Source organism: Phacochoerus africanus, chromosome 8 (assembly GCF_016906955.1).
Source record: "Phacochoerus africanus isolate WHEZ1 chromosome 8, ROS_Pafr_v1, whole genome shotgun sequence".
Taxonomy (NCBI): domain Eukaryota; kingdom Metazoa; phylum Chordata; class Mammalia; order Artiodactyla; family Suidae; genus Phacochoerus; species Phacochoerus africanus.
This window is the reverse complement of record NC_062551.1, coordinates 66,769,210-66,791,597: the sequence shown is the minus strand read 5'-3', so window position 1 is coordinate 66,791,597 and position 22,388 is coordinate 66,769,210. Positions and strand designations below refer to the sequence as shown.

The window sequence follows — 22,388 nt, the reverse complement described above, 5'->3', positions numbered from 1 at the left end:
TTTGATCCCTGGCCTTGCTTGGTGGGTTAAGGAATCGGTGTTGCCGTGAGCTGTGGTGGAGGTTACAGTCTCGGCTCGGATGCTGTGGCTGTGGCATAGGCCAGCGGTTACAGCTCTGATTCGACTCCTAGCCTTGGAACCTCCATATGTCATGGGTGCAGCACTTTAAAAAGACAAAAATAAATAAATTAAAAAAACACATTACCCTTCCCTCCAGTCTGGCTCTACCTGGGAGGCAACTGCCTCCTCGTTTCTCCCTTCTCCAAGATAGGAGTGATAGTGATTGTATGGTCTAAGGGGAGTGGATGAACGGAGGAGAGAGGCTTGCTCAAGCCCTCCTGTCTGGATTACATGCTACTCTCTGCCCCCCAGTACAGGGACCGTCCTTGGGGGTAAATCAGGGCCCTAAGTCAGCATGGAGTGCAGGAACTGGTGAGAAAAGGAACTTCCTCGGAGCTGCCCTCTGTCCCAGGACAGACTCACTCCTAGGAGTGAAGATGCAATATGCACCCTCTAGTGGCCCCAAGACGTCTTGGCGATGAGGGACAGGTGCCAAGTGGGGGAGGCCCAAGAAACTGAGAGCAGTGGCAGGAGCTGGGGCTCTCCGCCCCCAGGGACAGTCCAGGCTTCCTTCCCATGTGGCACTGCAACTGGGCGGCTTTGAAACATGAAATGTCCTTTCAGTTACTTCCCATCTAGTAAGTTTAGCAAATATCTTCCCAGCAACATTTAAACATGACACAGGGCTTACAGAGCATTTTCTTTCTATGGCCACACTTGCAGCATATGGAAGTTCCCAGGCCAGGGGTGGAATTGGAGCTGCAGCTGAGACCTGTGGCACAGCCAGGGCAACACCAGATCTGAGCTGCATCTGCAACAACGCTGGACCCTTAACCCATTGTGCGAGGCCAGGGATCAAACCCGCATCCTCACAGAGTCTATGTCGGGTTCTTAATTCCCTGAGCTGCAATGGGAACTCCCAGGATCTCCATTTTACGGGGAAGGTGAGGCTCACACAGTTGCTTTGACCTTGAGGCCGGCTCTCCATCCTTCCCTGAACCCAGCTGTCCAGATGCCAGGTCTCCTGCCAGGTCCTCCAGGAACAGAGGAGGGGAGGGTGGCTAGGGGTTCAGATGCAAGCTCGGCTCCCTGCCGCTCACAGCCCACCTGGCTTTATTGCTCTCTGACCCACTACTCTGGGTTCCAGGCTCCCTGGGGGCCTGTCCCCTATCGCTCAGGCTTGCTTCCTCCTGCCTCTGTCTGCAAACTCTGTGCCTTCCCCCTCCCTCCCTGCGGATGCCCTTGCTCTCATTTCAGCGGCAGGACGGCTGCCAGTACACCCACTCTTCCATGCAGGCTCCTAAGCCTCCCAATCACGGGCCTCTCCCTGGGGGTCCCTCTCATTCCCTCTCTAACCTCACCCCCACCCCACCAGAGTTTATTCCAGTCATTTGCTTACTTGTCCTTCTCCTCCACCATCCCTCTGTCGGACATTCATCCTTCAAAAAAGTAAGGAAAAATTCCTAATGATAAAAGTAATATATATTGATTGTGGGCCATATGGAAGATCCAAAAACATATAGAAAAGACAGTAAAACGTTTCCGAGTCCACCTGACAATTACCGCTGTGAAATTGGCTTCTGTGTCAATCATTTCCCCAGGCTCACACATAAGCTCTTGTTTTCCCAAGTGGAGTCAGGACCACACTGTCAAGTTTTGCACATTCTGTCTTTTAATAGGTCCTGTGTATTTCACCTGTCTGCCAACATTCTTCCTGAACACGAACAGAAGTGGGCGATCATCCAGCTGCGTGGATGCCCGCTGGGATTTCAGGCTTCCTGAGGGCAGCGTCCCCGAAGCCTGGGCCCCCAGCGGGCGCTCAGAGACTCTGCGGAGGGCCGGCCGTGCTTGCGCGCGCGGACCCCGTGGGGCGCGGTGGGGTGGAGGCGGGTGGCCCGCTCGTCCCCGCACTCTGCCCAGGGGTGTCAGTTGCGGGTGGGACCGCGCGGGGCCGGCGAAGGTGGGCTCGCTTCGGCTTTCAGGTGATTTCTCCGGACAGGGACATTCTGGAGTTTGGGGCGGACTCCTGGCAGACGCCAGGGTCGCCTTCTCGGCCGAGGACCCAGGGGCCCCGCTCGCCGGCTGCCACTCGGCCTGGTTCGGGGTGGGGAGGGGTCCCCAGGGGACTGCGGGGCGGAGCCGCGGGGCGGGGCGCTCCCGCCAAATTCGGGCCCCAGCCCCGCGGCGCGGCGGTATCGCGAGAGCGCGCGGGAGGCGCGCAGGTCCGGGCGGCTGCCCTTCCTTGTCGGCGTCGGCGGCGCAGTGCGCAGGCGCGGGGGGCGGGTTTCCCAGGGCTACAGCCGGCGCGGCCGCCCGCTCGTCCGCCGCCCTGCGCCATGGCGGGCTGCGCGGCGCGGGCTCCGCCAGGCTCCGAGGCGCGCCTCAGCCTGGCCACCTTCCTGCTGGGCGCCTCCGTGCTCGCGCTGCCGCTGCTCACACGCGCCGGCCTGCAGGGCCGCACCGGGCTGGCGCTCTACGTGGCCGTGCTCAACGCGCTGCTGCTGCTGCTCTACCGGCCGCCGCGCTACCAGGTACAGGCCGGGCAGGGCCGGACGAGGGCCCGGGGTCGGGCGGGCTGGGCGCGGAGCAGGGGCACCGTCCCCCGGGGTCGAGGTCTGGGTCGGGTCGGCCGAGAGCCCGGCCTGCGAGAGAGACCGCCTCCCCCGGCCGGTGTTCTTTAGCATCGGCGAGTTCAGGTGGCAGGAGGGCCCCCTCCTCTCCAGTCTCGGGAGCTGGGGGCGGGGGGCCCCCTCCGCCCGGCGGAGTGGGTGGCAAATTGCAGTTGGTGCGGTTCTGCAGCTGCGGCAGATACGCGTGGGGTGGGGAGTGAGGGAGCCCACGAGTTCTTTTATGTAATTTAAGGTGTGGAGAACTATCTGCTGTCAAGTCTGAGGTCAGAGGCCCCGCAGCTACGTGGAGGGGGCTGGGCGCAGAGTCCCGGGTCCCCCGACCAGATTTGCTGCGTGGACTTGGAAGCATCCGGTCAATAAGCTAGGTTTACGCAGTTTTCCCACGGCCCTGAGTAGCAATTACAGTAATAATAGTGACGGTAGCTAAAACGTGGGCAGCACTTACTCTTAAGTGCTTTACTCAGGTGATGGTCACAGCTGTTCTCAAAGGTAGGTGCTGTTGTCATCCCCACTGTGTAGATGGGGAAACCGAGGTCCAGAGACGTTAAGCGACTTGCCTAAGACCACAGAGCCAGAGAAGGGTGGGCTTGGGGTTTGAACCTAGGCAGCCCTGCTTCACCCTGCTAACCTCTGAGCAGATGAGCTCTGCGGACTTGCCCGTGGCCTTCTTATCCCAGGACGTAGAGTGATGCTCCTGCAGCCGGGACGTGTGCTGAGAACAGCCAGGTGACTGAGCTTCTTTTGGGTCCATTTCAGATAGCCATCCGAGCCTGCTTCCTTGGCTTTGTGTTTGGCTGTGGAGTGCTGCTGAGTTTTAGCCAGTCTTCTTGGAATCACTTTGGCTGGTAAGAAGTGCTTCGGAAATGAGAGTTTTGAGCTCTGGGTGGGCTGATCAGAGGGTCACTAGCGGTCCTTCTGCATCCCTGGCTGGCTGAAGGCTATTGAGGGTTCTAAGGAGAGGAGGTCGCTAGAATGCTAGGTGCCTGCATCTCGGACCGTGAGAACGTGTGCCCTGTGCCCCTTGGTTGCTTCTGTTGCAGGTGGAAACAGGTCTCCCCGGCAACCCCCTCCCCCAACAGGTGCCCTTACTGCCGCCCCAGCACATTCGGTAATGTGACCAGCCCTTCCCAGAAGAGGGTGCAGGTCTCAGTGACAGGAAGGGGCGAGGCTCTGGCTCGTCTTCACAGGCCTTTTCCGTCTCTAATTTCTATTAGGTCACATCTAGTGCATCCCCCACGGCCAGTGTAGGATTTTTCCCTACACTGCGATTTCAGTCCCTTGAGCCTTCTAGTCCCTGACCTGGATATGAACCAGTGGCTTCAAGGTAAAAAGCTTTATCTCCTCTTATCAATACTCTGAGCCATCTAATCCTTCTTTGCTGGAATTATTTCAGTTTTTTGGAATTTTTGTATTTGACATACATCACGACTTTATTTTGATACTTCCCTCTTTCATGTTTTACTGTGTGTAGTGTCATTGAAAAAAAAAAGGCTGCAGGCCCATAATGCCTTCCTAACCTATGTTTCTTGTTTTGGGGTTTCTCCCCCCCCCCCCAGTGACATTCACAAACGTAGTCCCTTTAAAACCCCACGTTCTGCAAACCTCAGGGAGTAAAGCTACATGTGGGTGCTTAACGGCCACTCTCAGACAGACGACAGCAGGTCCTCATCCTAGAATTCAGGGGCAGTTCAGACCAGATCCGGACTTCGACTTACAGCTGCCTGGATTCCCTTGCCCCAAGTTACCTCTCTTTCTTTGTGTGTATAAATAGGTATATGTGCTCTCTGTCCTTATTCCACTATTCCGAATACTTGGTCACAGCAGTCAACAACCCCAAGAGCCTGTCCTTGGATTCCTTTCTCCTGAATCACAGCCTGGAGTATACAGTAGCCGCTCTTTCTTCTTGGATAGAGTTCACCCTCGAAAATATCTTCTGGCCAGGTCAGTGTGCCCTGCTTTGCTTTCAGAGGGGAGACGGTGGCTTCCACGTGGCCCTGAGGATAGTGACGTGGGGTCACCTTCTCAGCTCTAATCCCTGCCGAGCACTTTTCCCCAGGCCTCTATCGTCACTAAGCTCCTTACAAAGGCCAAGCTCCGCCTGGGAATCCGCTCCCCACGGGTTTTGGGTGGAGGACGTGTTGACCTTCCCCTTAGCCCTGGCCTAACATCGGACCCGTCTCAGGTGAAGGCCCAGCCTTGGATAGCGAGAATCCTGGTTTGACTGTCAGGAGATCTGTATCTGTTCATTTTCTGTGACTCGAAAAACACATCTGTTGTGCTTCTAATTAAATTTTAACGTGTTTACAAATGCCAGTGGCCCACTAGCATGTTTTTTAGGGCTCCTGCCTTTGGAAAAATAGGTCCATTTGAAGCATCCAAAGGGAGAACTCGGGAGGCCCCGGTCTGTATTCCCGCTTGTCACCGTCTCTGTCTTGCAGAACTGAAGCAGATCACCTGGCTCAGTGCCACCGGGCTGCTGATGGTGGTCTTCGGAGAATGTCTGCGGAAAGCGGCCATGTTTACAGCTGGTTCCAACTTCAACCACGTGGTGCAGAATGAAAAATCGGAAACCCATACTCTGGTGACCAGCGGAGTCTACGCCTGGTTCCGGCATCCTTCTTATGTCGGGTGGTTTTACTGGAGTATTGGGACCCAGGTATGGTATCGGATGTACTACCCATCTCTCTTCAAGGATTTTAAACTATATTTTCATTCAGATACGGTAACATCCACCATGTCCACGTGTACAGTTCAGAGGGTTTCAGTGTATTTGCAACTATTGTTCTTCTTTAAATAGGTACATGTGTTCCCCGACACATTTCAAGTGATAAAGTCCAAAGAACTCACTTAATCCTTAGCACTTTTTGCGAGGTACTTAAACTCTGGGTGATTTTAGGAGCTGGTACTCCATCTGTCGTACTGCTTTTCTGGCTCTTTAACTTAGATCTGGAGCACCCCAGTGGGATGAGGACACAGATGGGGCTTTGGGGAGTGCCTTCTGCCCCTAAGGCGGCAGCTTAGAGCTTAGCCGATTTTCATTAGAAGCTGCTCTTGATGAGGCCAAGGTCATGTGTCAGGTTTAGCATGAGCAGTGGAGGTTGTTCTGTTTCAGAAAACCCATCACCTCTTTGGGAAAGTCCAGTCTGGGCCCCTAGTTATCCCATTGCAGCGCATGGTACCTGGGGACACTGGCGACCCCCAGTGGCAGGTTATTGCACAGCAGTTTTAAAACTTGTGTTTCTGAAACTCAAGACTCCTACCTTGAACCATCACCTTTCCATCACCTTTCCAGAGTTCCCTCCGTGGTGCAGCAGAAACGAATCTGACTAGTATCCATAAGGACGCGGGTTCAGTCCCTGGCCTTGCTCAGTAGGTCGGGAATCCGGTGTTGCTGTGAGCTGTGGTGTAGGTCACAGTTGCGGCTTGGATTCCGAGTTGCTGTGGCTGTGGTGTAGGCCAGCAGCTGTAGCTCTGACTTGACCCTTAGCCTGAGAAGTTCCATATGTCGTGGGTGCGGCCCTAAAAAGCAAAAAAGAAAAACCAAACCCAAAAAGCAAAACACCTTTCCTGGGAACAAACTGATGTTGAATCATGTAATTTGGCATAAGTGCTAATTAGTAAACCCAAGCGCTCTAGGTCTAAGGGCTTTTTTGTTTGTTTGTTTGTCTTTTTAGTGCCGCACCTGCGGCATATGAAGGTTCCTAGGCTAGGGGTCTAATTGGAGCTGTTGCTGCCGGCCACAGCCACAGCCACAGCAACACCAGATCCTTAACCACTGAGTGAGGCCAGGAATGGAACCCTCAACCTCATAGTTTCTAGTCGGATTTGCTTCCGCTGCACCACGACGGGAACTCTTTTTTTTTTTTTTGAGGGCTTCTTCATACCTCTTTGACCATGAATATTTTTACATCACAGCCCAGCACGCACAGTTGTGTAAAAACAGATAAATCTTTCCTGGAGCAACACTTACCCCTACCGTGTACAGAGCACTCTGGTTTCTGCATTGTGGTTGTTTGTAATGCTTTTTATAATGCGCTGAGCCTGGGAAACTCCGCACGAGGGCACGCTGAGCAGCTGTACCCGTCTGCCGGCCAGGACAGCACAGGCTCTGGCCTTGGCTGATGGGCCTCCCTTTCCTCCTGAGTTAGTGGGGGCAGTAGCGCCAGCTCAGAGGCTTGCTCTGAGGGCTGAGCAGCTTATTGGTTGGTCATGAAGGGCTTGGCATGTGCTGGGAACGCAGCAGGTGCTCAGGAAACAGTGATGAGGGTTAGAGGTGAGGACGTATGGGCTTCTTGGTGAAAGTCACCCACTTGGGGAAGACGCATATCTGGGAAGGGTTCTGCCACGGTGGGCAGGGGCAGGGGCGGGAGGGGGCATTGAAGAGCTGCTTTTCTGGGCTTCAGATGCTAGGCTGGGGAGTTCTCTGGTGGCCTAGCAATTAAGGACTCAGTGTTGGCACTGCCGTGGCTCAGGTTCGATCCCTGGCCTGAGAACTTCTGCATGGTGTGATTGTGGTTCAAAAAAAATAGTCAGGCTACAGAGGCATGACTTAGTCCTTGGCGCTGTCTGAGCAGGGGCGTGATCTGATGAAAGAAGTGGTTTCAGGGAGTTCCCATCGTGGCTCAATGGTTAACGAATCCGACTAGGAACCATGAGGTTGCAGGTTCGATCCCTGGCCTTGCTCAGTGGGTTAAGGATCTGGCGTTGCCGTGAGCTGTGGTGTAGGTTGCAGATGTGGCTTGGATCCCGCATTGCCAAGGCTCTGGCGTAGGCCAGTGGCTACAGCTCCGATTCGACCCCTAGCCTGGGAACCTCCATATGGCGTGGGAGTGGCCCAAGAGATGGCAAAAAGACAAAAAAAAAAAAAAAAGAAGAAGTGGTTTCAGAAGCTCAGTGGGGCAGCAGTGTGTGGAGTCCAGAGGGAGCCTGAGGCAGGGGGCCAGGTGGCTGTGGGGCGGGAGGGAGCACATTAGGATGTGTTGGGCGGGAAGGCAGTGGTGTGTGGAGTGGGGATTCACACGTGGGGTTTGTCGGGGGGAGTTGCCGTCACCCCTACGTGAGGATCGAAATCCAAGAGGCTGAGCTTTCCTCGTAAGTTTTAGGTATTAGGTAAGAGGGACAAGAAAGCATATCCACAGACGCTGCGGTGACGAGAGTTTAGTTCTGTTGGGAAAGCGATGGCGTGTTTCAGTCCACGGGCCGCTGGCTCTCAGAGGCCCTCGGGCCCTAGGCAGGCAGCCCTCTGGGTGTGGGAGGCGACAGGTGCTGCTGAAGCGGACGGTGTCCAGTCCCACTGACCCGGGCCACTAACCCCGTGTCCTCTGTCAGGTGATGCTGTGTAACCCCATCTGCGGCGTGAGCTACGCCCTGACTGTGTGGCGGTTCTTCCGCGACCGAACAGAAGAGGAGGAGATCTCGCTGATCCACTTCTTTGGGGAGGAGTACCTGGAGTACAAGAAGCGGGTGCCCACGGGCCTGCCCTTCATCAAAGGGGTCAAGGTGGAGCTATGACAGGCCGGGACCCAGCCGCCTCCTGTCGGCCACTCTGCAGAATGGATTTTCTTCCCCTTTTTGTGTGTCACCAATCGCTCTTCTGGAATACCACTCAAGACCAAGTGGTCAGAAGGCCTTAGGACCAAAGGACGCCCCCCCCCAACTCCCCACCACCCCAGAGCAGCCTGCTCTTGGGCTAAATCAAGACAGGACATGGATTAAAGATGGACAAGAAGCAAATAAGAGCAATACTCAGCAGTGCCCTCCAGACGTGCCCCGGGGGAGCCTGGGCCATGCTCCATCCCCCACGAGGCCAGGGGTATCAAGTGGTAACCAAGACCCCTGGGGAGAGGCGGGCTCGCTCCTGCCAGTGAGCCAGGCTCCCGCGGCAGGAAGGGCATCCGTGCTTGTTAGCGCTAGAAACTCAGTCAGACCCCAACTGTAGCCGAAGACCCCGAGCAGCACAGCTTTAACCTCCTTACTTCTGTCCCCCCCCGCGCATGAGCGTGTCTAAGTTTGAAAGACAACTTCCTTGTAAGGCACTTTGGCTCTTCACAGCTCATGGTATTTACATATCTGTTTTTTAAAAAACAGCAGTATGAACTCAAAGAGGAGTCACTTGGCGTGTGAGCCCCAGCTTTTCTTTGGCAGAAAGGCAGCACGGACGCCCCCAGATGACCGGGCCGAGGCTTTGCATTACCGGGGCTCCACAGGCCAGGGGGACCGTGGGCCCCTGTGGCTTTTCTGGAGTCCCGGCTCCTGCTCCCCGCAAGGGGGGCTCTTACTGCTGACGGGCCTGTCCCAGAGGTCTCATTTCTCCTTCACCCAAGAGATGCTTCCGGGACACCTGCTGCGTGCAAGGCGTTCTTAAACCTTGAGAGAGACTACTCTCCGTTCACTTGGGGTTTATTCTGATTTTACCATAGCTTATATTTTTGCGTTTGGGTTTAAATCTATTATTAACCATTGATTTCTATGCTCTCTTCTCAAAATTCCATCGTCCCTAATGCCATTTCAAACTGTCTTCTCCAAAGGGGTTTGTTTGAGCATATACAACTACAAAATTCAAGCACATCGACTCATGAAAAAAAATAGAGCAAATAATCCCAGCTGAGGTTTAGTCAGTACTTTTGTTTTTCACGTTTGGGGAGTGTCGTTGGCTTTATGAGTCAGACATAAAAGCCTTGAGACCGTTGCTGAATTCTGGACCAGAGAGGAGCTTGGTCTCCGTGTGAATTCCTTCCGTGTGGTCCTGCCTGGCACCTGCGGAGCGGGAATTGGAGGTGGCTTCGGCCCCTGGCTGGGGCGCTGCCCCACCCCGCTGCGCCCCGCCACGCCGCGCCCTGTGGCTCTCAGGGGCCACTAAACCTTTCCGTGCCTAGACCTCCCCATCTGTGGAATGGGGTCCATACCGCCTACCTCACAGGGCTGTTGTGAAGACTCAGAACCATGTCAGATGTTTTAATAGGTGAGAGAGAGGACGTCACTGAAACCAGTACTGCATGAGTTCCACGGAAACAGACATTGGGTTTCACTGCACCTGACACCGGAAGTGTGTGTTCCAAAAAGCATGACTGACAACTCAAAACATGACTGACTTCTCGATTTCATGGCCTAATTAATTTTCTCATTCTTATATATACCAAAGAGGTTTACGGGTTCGTCGGTGACAGGTGTGACCCTCGCTGGTGTGAGGGCTGGACAGACTCTAGCCTCCGCCCTCCTGAGGTCTTCAAGGAGGCCGGGCCCAGGCGGCGGCCGGAGCCTTGGTGGGCACACGGCGCCGTGGGACACCAGCGCGCGCTTCCTATGTTTGGGGACTTGAATCGGATCTAGACTTGTTCTCTAGACCACGCTTAGCAAAGTCACCCCCGCTGCAGAACAGAGGAGGGGGCCGCTGAGGTTTGGGCGCTCTTCGAGGGAGAGTCCTGTCTTGCAGGCAGCTTTCATTGCCGCTGGGGGCCGTGACGTTGCCTTTTTAGTGGGTGGAAAGCAGCTAATGCCACCCCTGGCTCTGGACGGTAAGAGTGAAGGTCTTGGCATCTGACCTTCTGTTCCTCCTCCGCCCACCTGCCTGGAGCTCAGCACGCGGTCCCTGGTGTCGGCAGTGAGATGCCAACGTCACACCACCTGGGCTTGCTGTGACACCCTGCTGGGCTTTAGAGAGCAGTTCCATGAGCATGTTCCCACCCTGATCTATAACCCAGGGTGGAAGTCAGCAATGACTTTGGGACCCTAGGTGAACTGCTTAGGGGCAGGATTTGGCGGGTGATCAACTTTCCTCTAGCACTGAGATTGTCAGATTATTTTTAACTTTATAAATTTAGCAATGACAGCACATGCGGCAGAGAATCAGGTCAGCGCAGCACAGGCTTGCCGGCTAGTCCCGAAAGCCCTTGTGGGTAAAGGCTGTGTCGCCGGCTCCTTCCATTGAGAAATTGTCAGGAGAGTTCTTTTGCCACTGCAGGTTTTAAATTGGAGCTTCTGAAATGCAAAGTAGGCACTGCCCAGAACAAAGCTACTTTGAAGCAGCGCAAAATGAAACATTGGATGAGGATTTGCAGTGTGGGGCAGAGAATGGCAGTTCATGGGAGAGAGGTTTGGGGCGAGCCTGGCAGAAAGCAGGAGGCGGCACACCCAGCACCCTTCGTCAGCATGAGCTGCTGCTTCAGCCTTAGACGTGAACGTTAGCAATCCCTTCCCCTCATGTAACGCTCTGGGTGACTGACCTGACGGGGACTGTCCCTACACCAAGGGTCTGTGCTGACAGGTTGGGCTCGGCAGGGGCTCGGCCACGGCTCCTCGTGGTGGCAGTCTCCCCGGAGCGGGCACAGTAAAGCACCGTCCCTCTGCACTTTCCTTACTGCCTTAGATGGGTGCCCTCACTTCCGTGGTGACTCGGTGATGCCAGGCCTGTCCAGTGTTGGGGAGGCTCGCTCTCCGTGCCCTGCTAGGGAAGCGGACGCCTCGCCTTGTCCTGGGCTCGGGTGGCCGGCCGTCAGGAGTGGTCCCCGGCACCTGTTCCCAGGGACCTGTCCCACAGCGAAGCTAGGGGAGTAACTTAATGGCGTAATTACTTTTTACACGCAGAAATGTTTATTTCAATATTGGATTTTCTTTCACAGATACTGATTATTTCCAATTCTTAAATAAAACTACTTGATTTCACTATGAACAATAGTGTCATTGTGTGGGATTCAGGAATTCTAAGATCTTGCTGCTTCTGACTAAGACGTCCAGAACCTCCCGCGTAAAACCAGATGTGCTCTGCCGACTCGATCCTGTTCTGAATTCCTACTTCTAACCAGTTTGTAATGACAGGTCCCTCCTGGGAGCTTGTGATGCTCTGGGATGGGGGCATCGTGCCCTGACCGGGCAGGCGTGTGGCAGCCTCGGCTCTCGATGAGACAGGGATCCATGGGTGTGTGGACCTGCGGGCCTACCTGACGCAGAGACACCATTCAAGATTTGAACCACTGAATCAAGCTGATCCTTGCTTAAAGTGTGATTATCTGGGCATCATTTTGCCTCCAAAACTTTAAATTTCAGGTCGTGCAGCTAATTTTCTTTTTTAAGCATTTTAAGTCCCACTTGATAAAAAGTCCTGGGGAGGCATGGAAAACTGAGCAAAGTCGCTGGTGAATCGTGCTTTAATAGTATTGGAAGGCAAACACGGGAGAGTGACAGCAGTCGGAAAAAGAATGGAGGAGAGGTGACGGCGGCTGTCCCCTGCTTCCAGGTGCTGCTCCTTTGCTTTATGAGCTTAGCCTGGGCTCTAAAGGGAGAAAAGCTGGAGCAAAGGTTTTTCCCTTTTGTTGAGTCAGTGCTCAGATTAGCGGGTGGAAGTTTCCAGGCGCACCCAGCTGGGCTGTGAATCAGGAGCTGGATTCCTCTGAGGCAGGGCAGGTGGCTAGCAGGCAAGACTTGTTATCTATCATTCAGATGGATGCACCCAGGGGGGAGCTCACAGGGCCAGCACATGGGAGACGCAGGGGCACTGAGGGCCTTGGGGCTGATGTTCATTTGTTCATTTAACCAAGACTTTAAGCAACCCAGAGTCTAGCCCAAGCCAAAGACTCTGAAATTAGGGCTTGGCAGGGACTTTCTGGGTTTGCTGCTGATAAATGATTACACTTTAAAAAAAAAAATCAGTTCCTATTGTTGCTCAGCAGGTTAAGGTCCCACCACAGTGTCCATGCGGGTTCCATCCCTGGCCCTGCTCAGTGGGTTAAGGATCTGATGTTGCTGCGAGCTGCAGTATAGGTCACAGATGCAGCTCAGATCTCGAGTGGCTGTGGCTGTGTGTAGGCTGGCAGCTGCAGCCCCAATTCAACTCCTTGCTGGGGAATTTTCATATGCCGCGGGTGTGGCCTTAAAAAGAAAAAAGATTATGACAGGTACGCCTTATCTTAGATGTCCCACCCTTTGTAAAATGCTCAACCCCGGGGGCCAGTCCCGGTTGCTAAGCTGGGCGCTCTCTCCGTGTGGGGGCATCACCCCCAGGTTTCGGTTTGGGTCTGTGAGAATCTTTATTTTTCTGTGGAGGCTCCTCTGTGAGGCTGCTCAGGGTCCGGCCGTTTCCTCGAGGCTCTGAGGTCTTCTCCTTCTTTTCCGAGATGCTTATTGAATCATTCCTAAAGAAACACCTAACGTGAACGCCTCCGCCCCACCCCCTCCCCCGTCTCACCGCGTCCCGGCCCTAAAGCCCGACCAGGCAGAGGCTTTCAGGATGGCAAGCCCTTCTGGAAGGTACCAGTGGATTAACACGTCTTCAGAACCAGAACCAAGAACTACGTCATTTCCGGAGTTCCTGTTGTCCCGCAGCGGAATCGAATCCGACTGAGGACCATGAGGTTGTGGGTTCGATCCCTGGCCTCGCTCAGTGGGTTAAGGATCTGGCGTTGCTGTGAGCTGTGGTGTGGGTCGCAAACACGGCTTGGATCCCGAGTTGCTGTGGCTCTGGCGTAGGCCGGGGGCTCTGGCTCCGATTCGACCCCTAGCCTGGGAACTTCCATGTGCCACAGGAGCGGCCTAAGAAATGGCAATATGACAAAAAAAAAAAGAAAAAGAAAAGAAAGCCCAGGGTCTGTCTTTGTCATCCTTCTTTGTCTCTGAGATTCAATCATTTGCCCACTCAGGTTGGAAAGACTTGTTTACCTGGTCTGAACCTCACTAGTCCCGCTGTCATCATACGTGTTCTGTAGATGGTCTGACGGTTCGTCCACAGGTGCCTGAAACCTGAGCGAGAAAGCAGCTCTCGGGAACCTGGGCGGCAGCAGAGCTCACTGCACAAACGCCAAACTTGAGCAAACACTCAGGGGCCCACCTCGGGCTTTGAGCCTCAAATATTTACTGACGGCCAGGGCCACAGCCATGGCAATGGACGAGAGAGGCTGGGCCCCGCTCTCGTGGGAGCTGCCTTCTGGTCGGGGAGATAGGCTCTAACTCCTTCTTCCCCAAACTCACTGACATTAGTAAAAGGACCAAAAGAACGAGGGGGAAACCTCCAGGTGTACAGGAAGGGATGCACCAGGATTCTGGAAGCCGGAGAGCTCATGGCCTGGTGGTCACTAATCCTGCCACTGAGGAAGACGGAATTCAAAGTGCAAAGCAGAACAAGCTAAGGCCAGACTGGTTCCCACCGCTGAATTCTTAAGGGGCCCCAGGAAATGGCAGCCGCATAAGGGTTAGGCTCTGGGAGGGTACAACACATGGGGAAAAACTACTGAATCAGGTGACAATGACCTTCCAGGAAGGAGACTGGGCAAAGATCTAAAACTGACATCGGGGCACTAAACAAACAAACAAAACCCCAACCAGATCCCTTAACACTGAAGCACCACCGATGTGCTCAGAGCTCCCAGCCTGCCCTCTCAACCCCAGTTCCTTGTATGAACAGCTCAGCGAAGAGTTCCTAACATTCGGGAGTTCCTGTCGTGGCGCAGCGGAAGTGAATCCGACTAAGAACCATGAAGTTGCATGTTTGATCCCTGGCCTCACTCAGTGGGTTGAGGATCTGGCATTGCCATGAACTGTGGTGTAGGTTGCAGACACGGCTCGGATCTGGTGTTGTGTGGCTGTGGTGTAGGCCGGCAGCTGTAGCTCCGATTCGACCCCTAGCCTGGGAACCTCCGTATGCTGAGGGTGCGGCCCTAAAAAAAGAAAAAGAAAAAAGAGAGAGAGCTCTTGGAAACTTCTCCAAAAATGAAGAGTTAGGAATCTGACTGCAGCAGCTTAGGTTGCTGCAGGGCGTGGGTTTGATCCCCAGCCTGGTGCAGTGAGTTAATTAAAGGACCTGGCCTTGCCGCAGCTGTGGCGTAGGTTGCAGCTGCTGCTCAGATTCAATCTCTGGCCCCAGGAACTTCCATCTGCCTTGGGTGCATTCATACAATTAAACAAACAATGTGTACCCTTCCTCAAGGAGTTACTCGGGGATGGGCTCCACCAAACCGTGAACGAGGAAATCTGGGATGCTGGAATCCAGAGAGCTCAGGGTGGAGCGAGGGTAACAGTCCCCGGAGGGTGGTGGAGGGAGCGCCCAGGCTGATCACTGTGCGCCCGCCCTACAGGGCAACCACCCTGGGGCTCAGTGCCATGAGAGAGTCACATGAAGACCTGCCACCAAAAAACCCTCTGCCACTGTCACACCGCCAGTACCCAAGTGTGGTGCTGAGCCTGCTCCAGGTTCCTGTCTAGACCTGGTTTAGCCAAGTCCCGAGGAAGTTCTCTCTCCTCCGTTCTGGACCAGCGGAGGGCCCCCATAACACCCCCACGATGTAAAGAGGTGGGCAGCTGTGTGTCTAGAAGCAGACACTCAGAGCAGCCTACTCATTCTGTGTCTTGGCAGGTGTCCAGCCCTGGGTCTGCCCAGATGCCCTGATCAAACCCTCCTGACCCGGCCCACGGACTTCCTGAAAGGGCTCTTCCACATGCATGGCCCTTTTCCCGCACACACTCAAGTGTCTCGGCCTCCCCGGGACCCACCCTGGGCTCACCTGGGCTCCAGCCGCTCCTTCACCTTGGCAATGGAGCGGACGTAGGGCATGATCTGCTTGGTGATGGTGGTCAGGTAGGCGTTCTCCTGCTTCAGCTGGAGAAGGTCCTGGAGCTGGGCTGTGGGGGTCAAGGCCAGAGCATTAGGTCTGGTTGGCTTTGGATTCTTACCTTCCAGCTTCGAACCATCTAAATATCCCAACTACTTCCGTGATTACCTGCAAAGAGTGAGGGGAAAGGCTTGGAAGTCAGCTACTGACTGAGTCCAGACCTCAGTTGGGTTATGTTGGGGCCAGTTAGCAGCTGTGAGGCAAAGTCAAGAGCTAAGGGGGAGAGCTAACCCGGGGACTGGGTTAGTGGAAAACTGGCTTCCTGCCCCTGAAAGCAAGCGTGTGGATTAGCTCCAGGACAGGGCGGGCATGCAGCAACAGCAGCAGCTGCCCAGGACCTTCATAAATCTCCTGCTGATGAGCCACTCGCTGGTAGGCTTCCTCCCAAATCTGAAAGAGAAAGTACGTCGGACATTGCCTGTGGCCGTGAGTTGGAGTTTCCACTGGTGGCCCTTCCATCCTCTAGCCTCTTGGAGCCAAAGGGCTCCCCCAGCCCGATCACGAGGCTCCAGGCAAAAAAGACCCAGGTTCCCGAGCCGGCCACACGAGGGCCTCAGGGGGCACGGGGCCAAGGTCCCCCTCCGCTTCCCGTCTTGGGGTAGAGCGTGTCAATGCCCACAGGTGGCGCTGCAGGGGAGGCGGGGGCCTCGGGAAGGGCTACCTCCTGGAAAACTGCTCGCAGGCCCTCCAGAGCAGCATACTCCGAGGCGATCTGGGCATCCACCCGCAGGGACTTGTGCAGGATGTCACCCATGATCTCGGCCTTGATGAGCGAGTGGTGCTTGGTGAGGTCCCGATGCAGCTCCTGGACCTGGTCCTTCAGGTTCTGCATCTCCACCTGCAGGCGCTGGGGGGAGAGACCAAGTGAGTGCCGGGTTTCCTGCAGGCTGGGGACGCGACGGCTGGTGGGAGGGGCGTGGGGAGGGATGGCTAGCAGGCTGGGTGGCCTGTGCTCGACTGGCCACTGCACCTTGGCCAGAAGGGGTGGCGCTTTCCCAGCCGGCGGGTCCCAGGCCCTCCCCCCTCACCCGGTAGGAGTCCTCGTGGCGGCGGCAGTGCTCCGCGAAGGCTGAGTCGTCGCCCTCTGCCAGCAGCATCTTGGTGCTCACGTACCGGCGTAGCGCTGGCCTTTGGACCGGTGACCCCAACATCCTTCCCACCGGGGAAGGGCAGCTGGGCCCCATCAGCACCTTGGGGCCTGGGCCCCCTGCCAGCCTGGGAAGAAAATGCGCGTGGATGTAGAGGCAGCGCGGGTCCAGAACTTCTCCCCACCTCCCAGTGCGCTCTCGGCCCCCTCAACCCAGGCTGCGCCAGAACCCCAGGAGCTCTGAAAGGCACTGATGCAAAGCCACGCCCAAGAGCAGGAGAGGTCCACCAGGATGTTCTCAGGGCTGGTCGTCAGCAGACATTATGCTCATTTACACGCTGGACCTTGAAAATTTGGTCTAATGCCCAGTCCCCTGTGTCTGGGGCCCTTGGCACACCCACCCAGCTTAGGCATTTGTCCTGACTCCCCCTGAGTCTCCAGCTCTCTGGACTGGGACGCAAAAGTCAGACCCCCCGGACCCCACCCTAAGCCACCCCTTCCTTTCAGGCCTTAGACACTGCTAGCCAGGAAGCTGAGACAGCAGTGGTGTTTGGGGACAGCTCTGAGTCCTCTGTCCACCCTGACCTGGCAGGTCAGCCCCAGGCTGGACGGCTGCTTTCCCGCTAGGCCGGCTTCCCTGCTCCCCTGCGTGAAGGTTGTTGGCGCCCAGATGAGGCCCGCGGAGCTCGGCGAGCTGGGAAAGGCGGCGCTCTGTGGCCCCCACCCCAATGGGGACCTCGGGCCGGGTCCCTCCCCTGCCCCGCGCTCACGTGCTGGCGCCGCCCCCGGCACCCGCGGCCCGGCGAGGCCCCAGCAGCAGCAGCGGCTCCAGGCAGCGCGCGAACTCGGCGCGGTGGTCGCTGACGATCTGGGGGGGCGGGAGGAGGGCTTGAGGCCTCTCCAAACCCCGCGGCCCCGCCCCCGGCCCCGGCCCATCCAGCGCCGCCCGCCCACCTTGCTGCTCTGGGCGGGCCGAAGACGCTGTGGCCGCGTGACAATGCCCTGTAGCCGCTCCATCAGCTCCTGCGGCGGAGGAGGGCGCTCCGGTGGGTGGGGGTGGAGGTGACCGGGAGGCGGGGGCAGAGGGCAAATCTGTCTTTAGGACTTTACCTGCTGTCCAGTCCTCCCTGGGAATGGTCTGGACGCCCACATCACCCCCACCCCCAAACCACAGGAAAGGTTAGGGCGTCTGGACTCCAGGGGATGCGCTGCACTCCGGGGAGGAGGCTTGTGCTCCCTTCCAGGCTTTGCTGTCCATTTATGTATTTATGTATCACTAGGGCCACACCTATGGCATATGGAAGTTCCCAGGCTAGAGATGGAAGCAGAGCTGCAGCTGCCAGCCACTTTGCTGTCCTTTTAGAAGGGACTCAGCTGGCCCCTAAATGGTTTGCGGAGGACCAGGTGGAGGAGGGGACGGTAAACCCAAAGACCTCTGACCCAGCATCTAGGTGACAGGTTGCCCAGCCCTGAGGGTCGGGGGTTTGGCATGTACAGGATGGGTTCCCTGGTGGGGGGATTGTCTCGGCTGTGCAGGGTGGGTTCCTGGGGGGGTGTCTGGAGTGTGCAGGTGAGTTCCTGGCAGGGGTCTAGGATATGCAGGTGGGTTCCAGGTGGGAGGGTCTGGAACATGCAGGTGGGTTCCAGGTGGGAGGGTCTGGAACATGCAGGTGGGTTCCAGGTGTGGGGGGGTCTGGGCTGTGCAGGGTGGGTTCCTGGGGGGGGTGTCTGGAGTGTGCAGGTGAGTTCCTGGCAGGGGTCTAGGGTGTGCAGGGTGGGTTCCTGGGGAGGGCGGAGACTCCCAGGAGTTGGGGACTCACATAGCCCAGATCCAGGAACTCGGCCTTGCTGGCCAGGCTGAGGAAGGACGAGCAGATGACCAGGTGAACCTGCGAGAGAGATGCTGCTCAGTGCCTGGGCAGTGTGCCCGGCCCCACACCCCCAGCACCCCTTACCTGCAGGGTGGGCAGCAGAGTGGCCAAATGGGAGAGCTGCTCCTTGAAGGCCTTGTCCTTTTCTTCATACTGGCTGAGGGAGGGGCAGGCAGCCTCGTCTCCACAGGGAGGGCTGAGGGTCCTCAGGACTGGGGGTTCCACCTCCCCACCAGCTCTGTGTGTCCTTCCCCATCACCCCTCCCCTGAGCCCCCCTGCCCTCCTCACCGGGGGGGGGGTCGCCTGGCTGTCTTGCTCTCCAGGCTGTGAGATAGGTGTCTGGAGGTCAAGGGGCAGGGGACAGAGACTCACCCCCACCACTCACCTCTGCACAGCCTGCAGCAGCAGCGCTTTCCTCTCGGCCAGCGTGTCCTGGGAGGGACAGTCCGCCACTGCCACCTCCCAGTGCTCTCCCCCCCAACCCTGCTTGGGCCCCCCAGTCTACCAGCCCTGCTCCCTGAGCTATCTCCTCTGATTCCCGCAGCCTGAGAGCCCCGTTCCCCTCACCTTAAAGATCACCTCCTGCGGGAAGTCTTCCCTGACTACTTCTCACCACTAGCACCAGCCTAGGGCAGGCCTTTGCCCCTCTAGAATGCTCCTGGAACCTGGGATTAAGTAACTCCGGGAAGTGGTTCAATGCTTGCTGCCCTGCTAACACTGGACACTCCACAAAGGCCCTGGGGGCCCTGCCCTGTGTCCTGGGCACCAGTCACAGCTGATAAGGATGCTCAGCCTGTGGCTGCCCAGTCCCCCGACCCCTCTCACCTGCATGCTGCCAAAGAGGGCATGGATGGCAGCCTCCTCATCAGACGCGCTGCGTCGCACGTCCTCCACCATGGCCTGCAGCAGCGCGATGGCCTCCCGCGTGGACGTCTGCAGGGCCTTCACCGCCTGGGAACAGGGCGCCTCAGCCTCGTGGATGCGCCTTCCCCTCCCCGGGCCCAAGCGCCGGGCATCCCGCGCTCACCAGCACCGCCTGCTGCAGCCGCTCGCAACCCTGCACATACGCCGACTCGAGGTCCACGCAGTGCGCCCGGCTCTCCCTGTGGGGAACCCGAGGGTGAGCCCCGCTTCAGGCTGCCCTCCGCCCTCTCACCTCCCGTGCCCTCTACCCACCCTTGCATGTCCCGGAAGCAGCGGATACACAGCAGCGACTTCGTGTCCGTGGAGAACATGATGTAGGGCTCAGTGTGCAGCGCTGCGGGTGGGGGGGGGCGGCGGTGAGGGCTTGGGCGCTGCCTGCCCCCAGCCCCACCCAGCGCTGCTCCCCACCTGGCACGCCGCACTCACTGCACTTCTGGAGCACGTCGCGGCTGCGCTGGCCCAAGGCCACGATGTCGTGGCTCGCGAACATGCGTGCCCGGTGCGTCTCATCGCGGCAGCGTGCGCACAACGGCTGCCCACACGTGTTGCAGAAGTACGTGGTCTCAGCATCCTGCGGACAGAGCTTGGGCTCAGCCTGCCCACGAACTGGGAGCCTGACCCCGGCTGCAGCCCGAGCGTCATTGCGCGCGTGGATCCCAGCCTGGGGCAGTCCGCCCGTAGCCAAATTCAGGTCTTTCTTGTAATCCGGACCTGCAGCGCGTCTAACACACCCAGTTTATGGATGAGAATGTGGAGGCTCAGAGAATAGCTAAGTAGGTCCAGTAACGGACAGATACCCAGAACCGGCTTTGGGAGAGGGATTCACAGGGTGGCGGGGAAGGCAGACACTACATTCGCAAAACATTTTACCTACGACAAAAATGTGTACCTTCAATAGTAGCCACATGGCGATGCCCACCCTGATCATATGGAGCCAGAGTTTGGCTGAGGGAGGAGAGGAGTGAAGGCCTGCAGGTGCCCTTCCCCAGGGCGGAAAGTCCAGGACACCGACCCAAGCAATGGCTATGCAAGCACAGACCCTGCCAACTCCTTACTTGGGCAGTCAAGGCCATTTCCTCCCCATGCTCTCCCTGCAGCCCCTCACCTCCTGCTCCTCATCTCCGTAGTTCTGGGTAGCACACATTCTAGAACTTACCCAGCACACCCCCACCTTTTGCTCCTGCGACACCCTACTCAGGCCAGAGAGAGACCCGCATGCCCTTCACCATCCACCTTGAAGCCTGGCCTCTGCTCCCTGGGCTTTCAGGATCGTCCCTGCCCACACGGTCCTCACTTCCCCGTGGGCTGTGGACAGCTGCTGGCAGCTACCCAGGTAGCAGGGGGCCCTCGAGGGCTGGCTCAGGCCGGTGCGCCGTACTGCCCTTCCTGTTCCAGCTCACAACTGCACCCTGATTTGGGGACCAGTAAGCTCCCCTCAAATTGAAACGGCCTTAATCTCTGCACCTGTCTGGCTGTTGGCTCAAGTCGGTTGTTGGGACCTCCGTTTCCATGCCAGGCAAGTGGGGCTCACATCCTGGAAACAGGGTGCCCTAGAGAAGCATTTGAGGATCCACTGATGGCTGATCCAGAGGACGTGTTGGCACATGCTGCAGGCACCAGGACATGGCAACCTGGCACCCTCTGCTTCCCACCCCAGCCCCAGGCCCCCCTGCCTGCTTGCCGCACTCCAGGTCGCAGTTGGCACAGTGCACCACCTCCATGCCATCCCCTGAGCTGTCCACCAGGAACTGCAACAGCCGATCCACTGGAGGGAGCCCGCTGGGGCCCTTCACCACCGTCTGGTGTCTGCGGAGAAGCTTGAGCCAAGATCCAGATGCCCAGTCCCCAAGGCCCCCTCTCTCTCCCTCCCCCTCACATTCCAGGCTGGAACTAAAAATAGATGGGGGAGGGGGTGCCTGCAGGCCTGACCTCTGTACTGATCTCAGCCAGTGTTCACTCTGACCCCACCCCTTTCCAGTCCTGGGTAGTCCTGGGAGGGGGTTAGTGACTCAGGGTGGCAAAGGCAGGAGCGTCCCCTTAACCCCCTCTCAGTGGGGACAACTCTGGTAACTTGAGCCAACATAACCAGCTTGTGTTGACCTAAGACTTCTGGACCCTCCAAGTGAGTTCCTGGCAATGTCCTGGGGCTGGGCCTAGATCCTCTACTGCAGCAGCATGGAATCCAATCGGACAGCCACGCCCTCTAGGCTGCCCCGCCCCCAGACTTTCTGTGGGAGGCCTTTGGCCATAACCCCAGGACTCAGTTACCCTGATCTGTAAAACGGGCACCTTTTCTCCAGGAGAGGTACAGGCTGGACGCAGCCTCTCCCAGCCTTCTCTGCAGAGGGAGAGTCAGAGCCCGGCCCTCTCTGTACCTAGTCCCCGCCCCGGGGGCAGTCAGCCTCCCCTCCTGGGGGGCTCGGAGGCACTCACTGGCACAGCGGGCAGGCGAGGCGGCCGTCGGCGGCGCGGCCGCGCAGGCAGCCGGCACAGAAGTCGTGGAAGCAGTCCAGCAGGCACGGGCGCTCGTACTGCACGTGGCACAGCGGGCACACGAGCGGGTGGCCGCTCGCCGCGTCCAGGGCGCCCGAGCCCTCCAGGGGCGCGAAGATAGCTCCTGACATCTTCCCGGACAGCTCAGGAGCGCGGCGGGGCGCGCGCGGTGCGAGGCCCGGGTCGCAGAGCCCGCGCCGGCTTCCGCAGCCCCTCTGCCCCGGCGCCGGCGCCCTCCCCCCCCCCCCGCCCCGGGACGTCCAGTGGTCGTGTAGCGGGGAGCGGCTAGGGCCCAGGACCAGGGCTGGGGGCTGCAGCGGCGGGCGCGGTGCCCGCCCTCCCCACCTCTCCACCGCAGCCCTGAAAGGTCAGACCGCAGGACCCGCAAGGCTTCCTACCCAATGCCCCGCCTCCCCCTGCCTCCCCCTCTCCCACCTCCCCTCACTCCCACCCCAGGAATGCCCCTCTTGATGTCCTCTGTGTGACCTGCAGGCGACACCCCTTCCGCGCTGGACGCCCCTTTGCTCGGGCGCGGTGCTCCCGTCCCGCTGGCTTCCCCAGGCGGGCCCCGCCGGCGCTCCGCCCCAGGACTCCGGTCAGGACCACCGCCACTCCACCCCGCGCCCAGAAGAAGCACGAACCTGGAAAGGACCCCGCGAGGCAAGGGTTCGAGGCTCGGACTGGACCCCGCATGGGATGACAGAGCCCGGAGCCGCGGGATCGAGG

At 57.7% G+C, this 22,388-nt stretch overlaps 2 protein-coding genes across 6 annotated transcripts; one reads left to right on the top strand and one right to left on the bottom strand.

The window, feature by feature from the left end:
* The first annotated feature begins 2,354 nt into the window (after positions 1 to 2,354).
* ICMT (isoprenylcysteine carboxyl methyltransferase) lies at positions 2,355 to 11,358 on the top strand. Its single transcript, XM_047791258.1, has 5 exons — positions 2,355 to 2,591; positions 3,447 to 3,535; positions 4,462 to 4,631; positions 5,129 to 5,346; positions 8,019 to 11,358. Exons 1-5 carry the CDS (start codon positions 2,397 to 2,399, stop codon positions 8,199 to 8,201), a joined length of 855 nt encoding a protein of 284 aa, XP_047647214.1. The 5' UTR covers positions 2,355 to 2,396; the 3' UTR covers positions 8,202 to 11,358.
* A 457-nt stretch (positions 11,359 to 11,815) lies between these two features.
* RNF207 (ring finger protein 207) lies at positions 11,816 to 22,073 on the bottom strand. 5 transcript variants are annotated; one of them, XM_047791253.1, is made up of 17 exons: positions 21,603 to 22,073; positions 20,843 to 20,975; positions 19,596 to 19,740; positions 19,422 to 19,503; positions 19,273 to 19,348; positions 19,071 to 19,196; positions 18,631 to 18,677; positions 18,329 to 18,401; positions 18,194 to 18,262; positions 17,328 to 17,396; positions 17,144 to 17,241; positions 16,315 to 16,501; positions 15,948 to 16,133; positions 15,625 to 15,676; positions 15,179 to 15,296; positions 13,341 to 13,421; positions 11,816 to 12,817 (listed from the first exon to the last, which is right to left on the bottom strand). In XM_047791253.1, the coding sequence occupies exons 1-17, from the start codon at positions 21,791 to 21,793 to the stop codon at positions 12,646 to 12,648; spliced, it is 1,905 nt and encodes a 634-aa protein (XP_047647209.1). In that variant the 5' UTR covers positions 21,794 to 22,073; the 3' UTR covers positions 11,816 to 12,645. The 5 variants fall into 5 exon arrangements, 4 of the variants coding, with proteins under 4 accessions (XP_047647209.1, XP_047647210.1, XP_047647211.1 ...); XM_047791254.1 differs by lacking the exon at positions 18,631 to 18,677 and having other exon boundaries at positions 18,329 to 18,397; XM_047791255.1 differs by lacking the exon at positions 21,603 to 22,073 and having other exon boundaries at positions 20,851 to 21,579.
* Between the last annotated feature and the right edge of the window lie 315 nt (positions 22,074 to 22,388).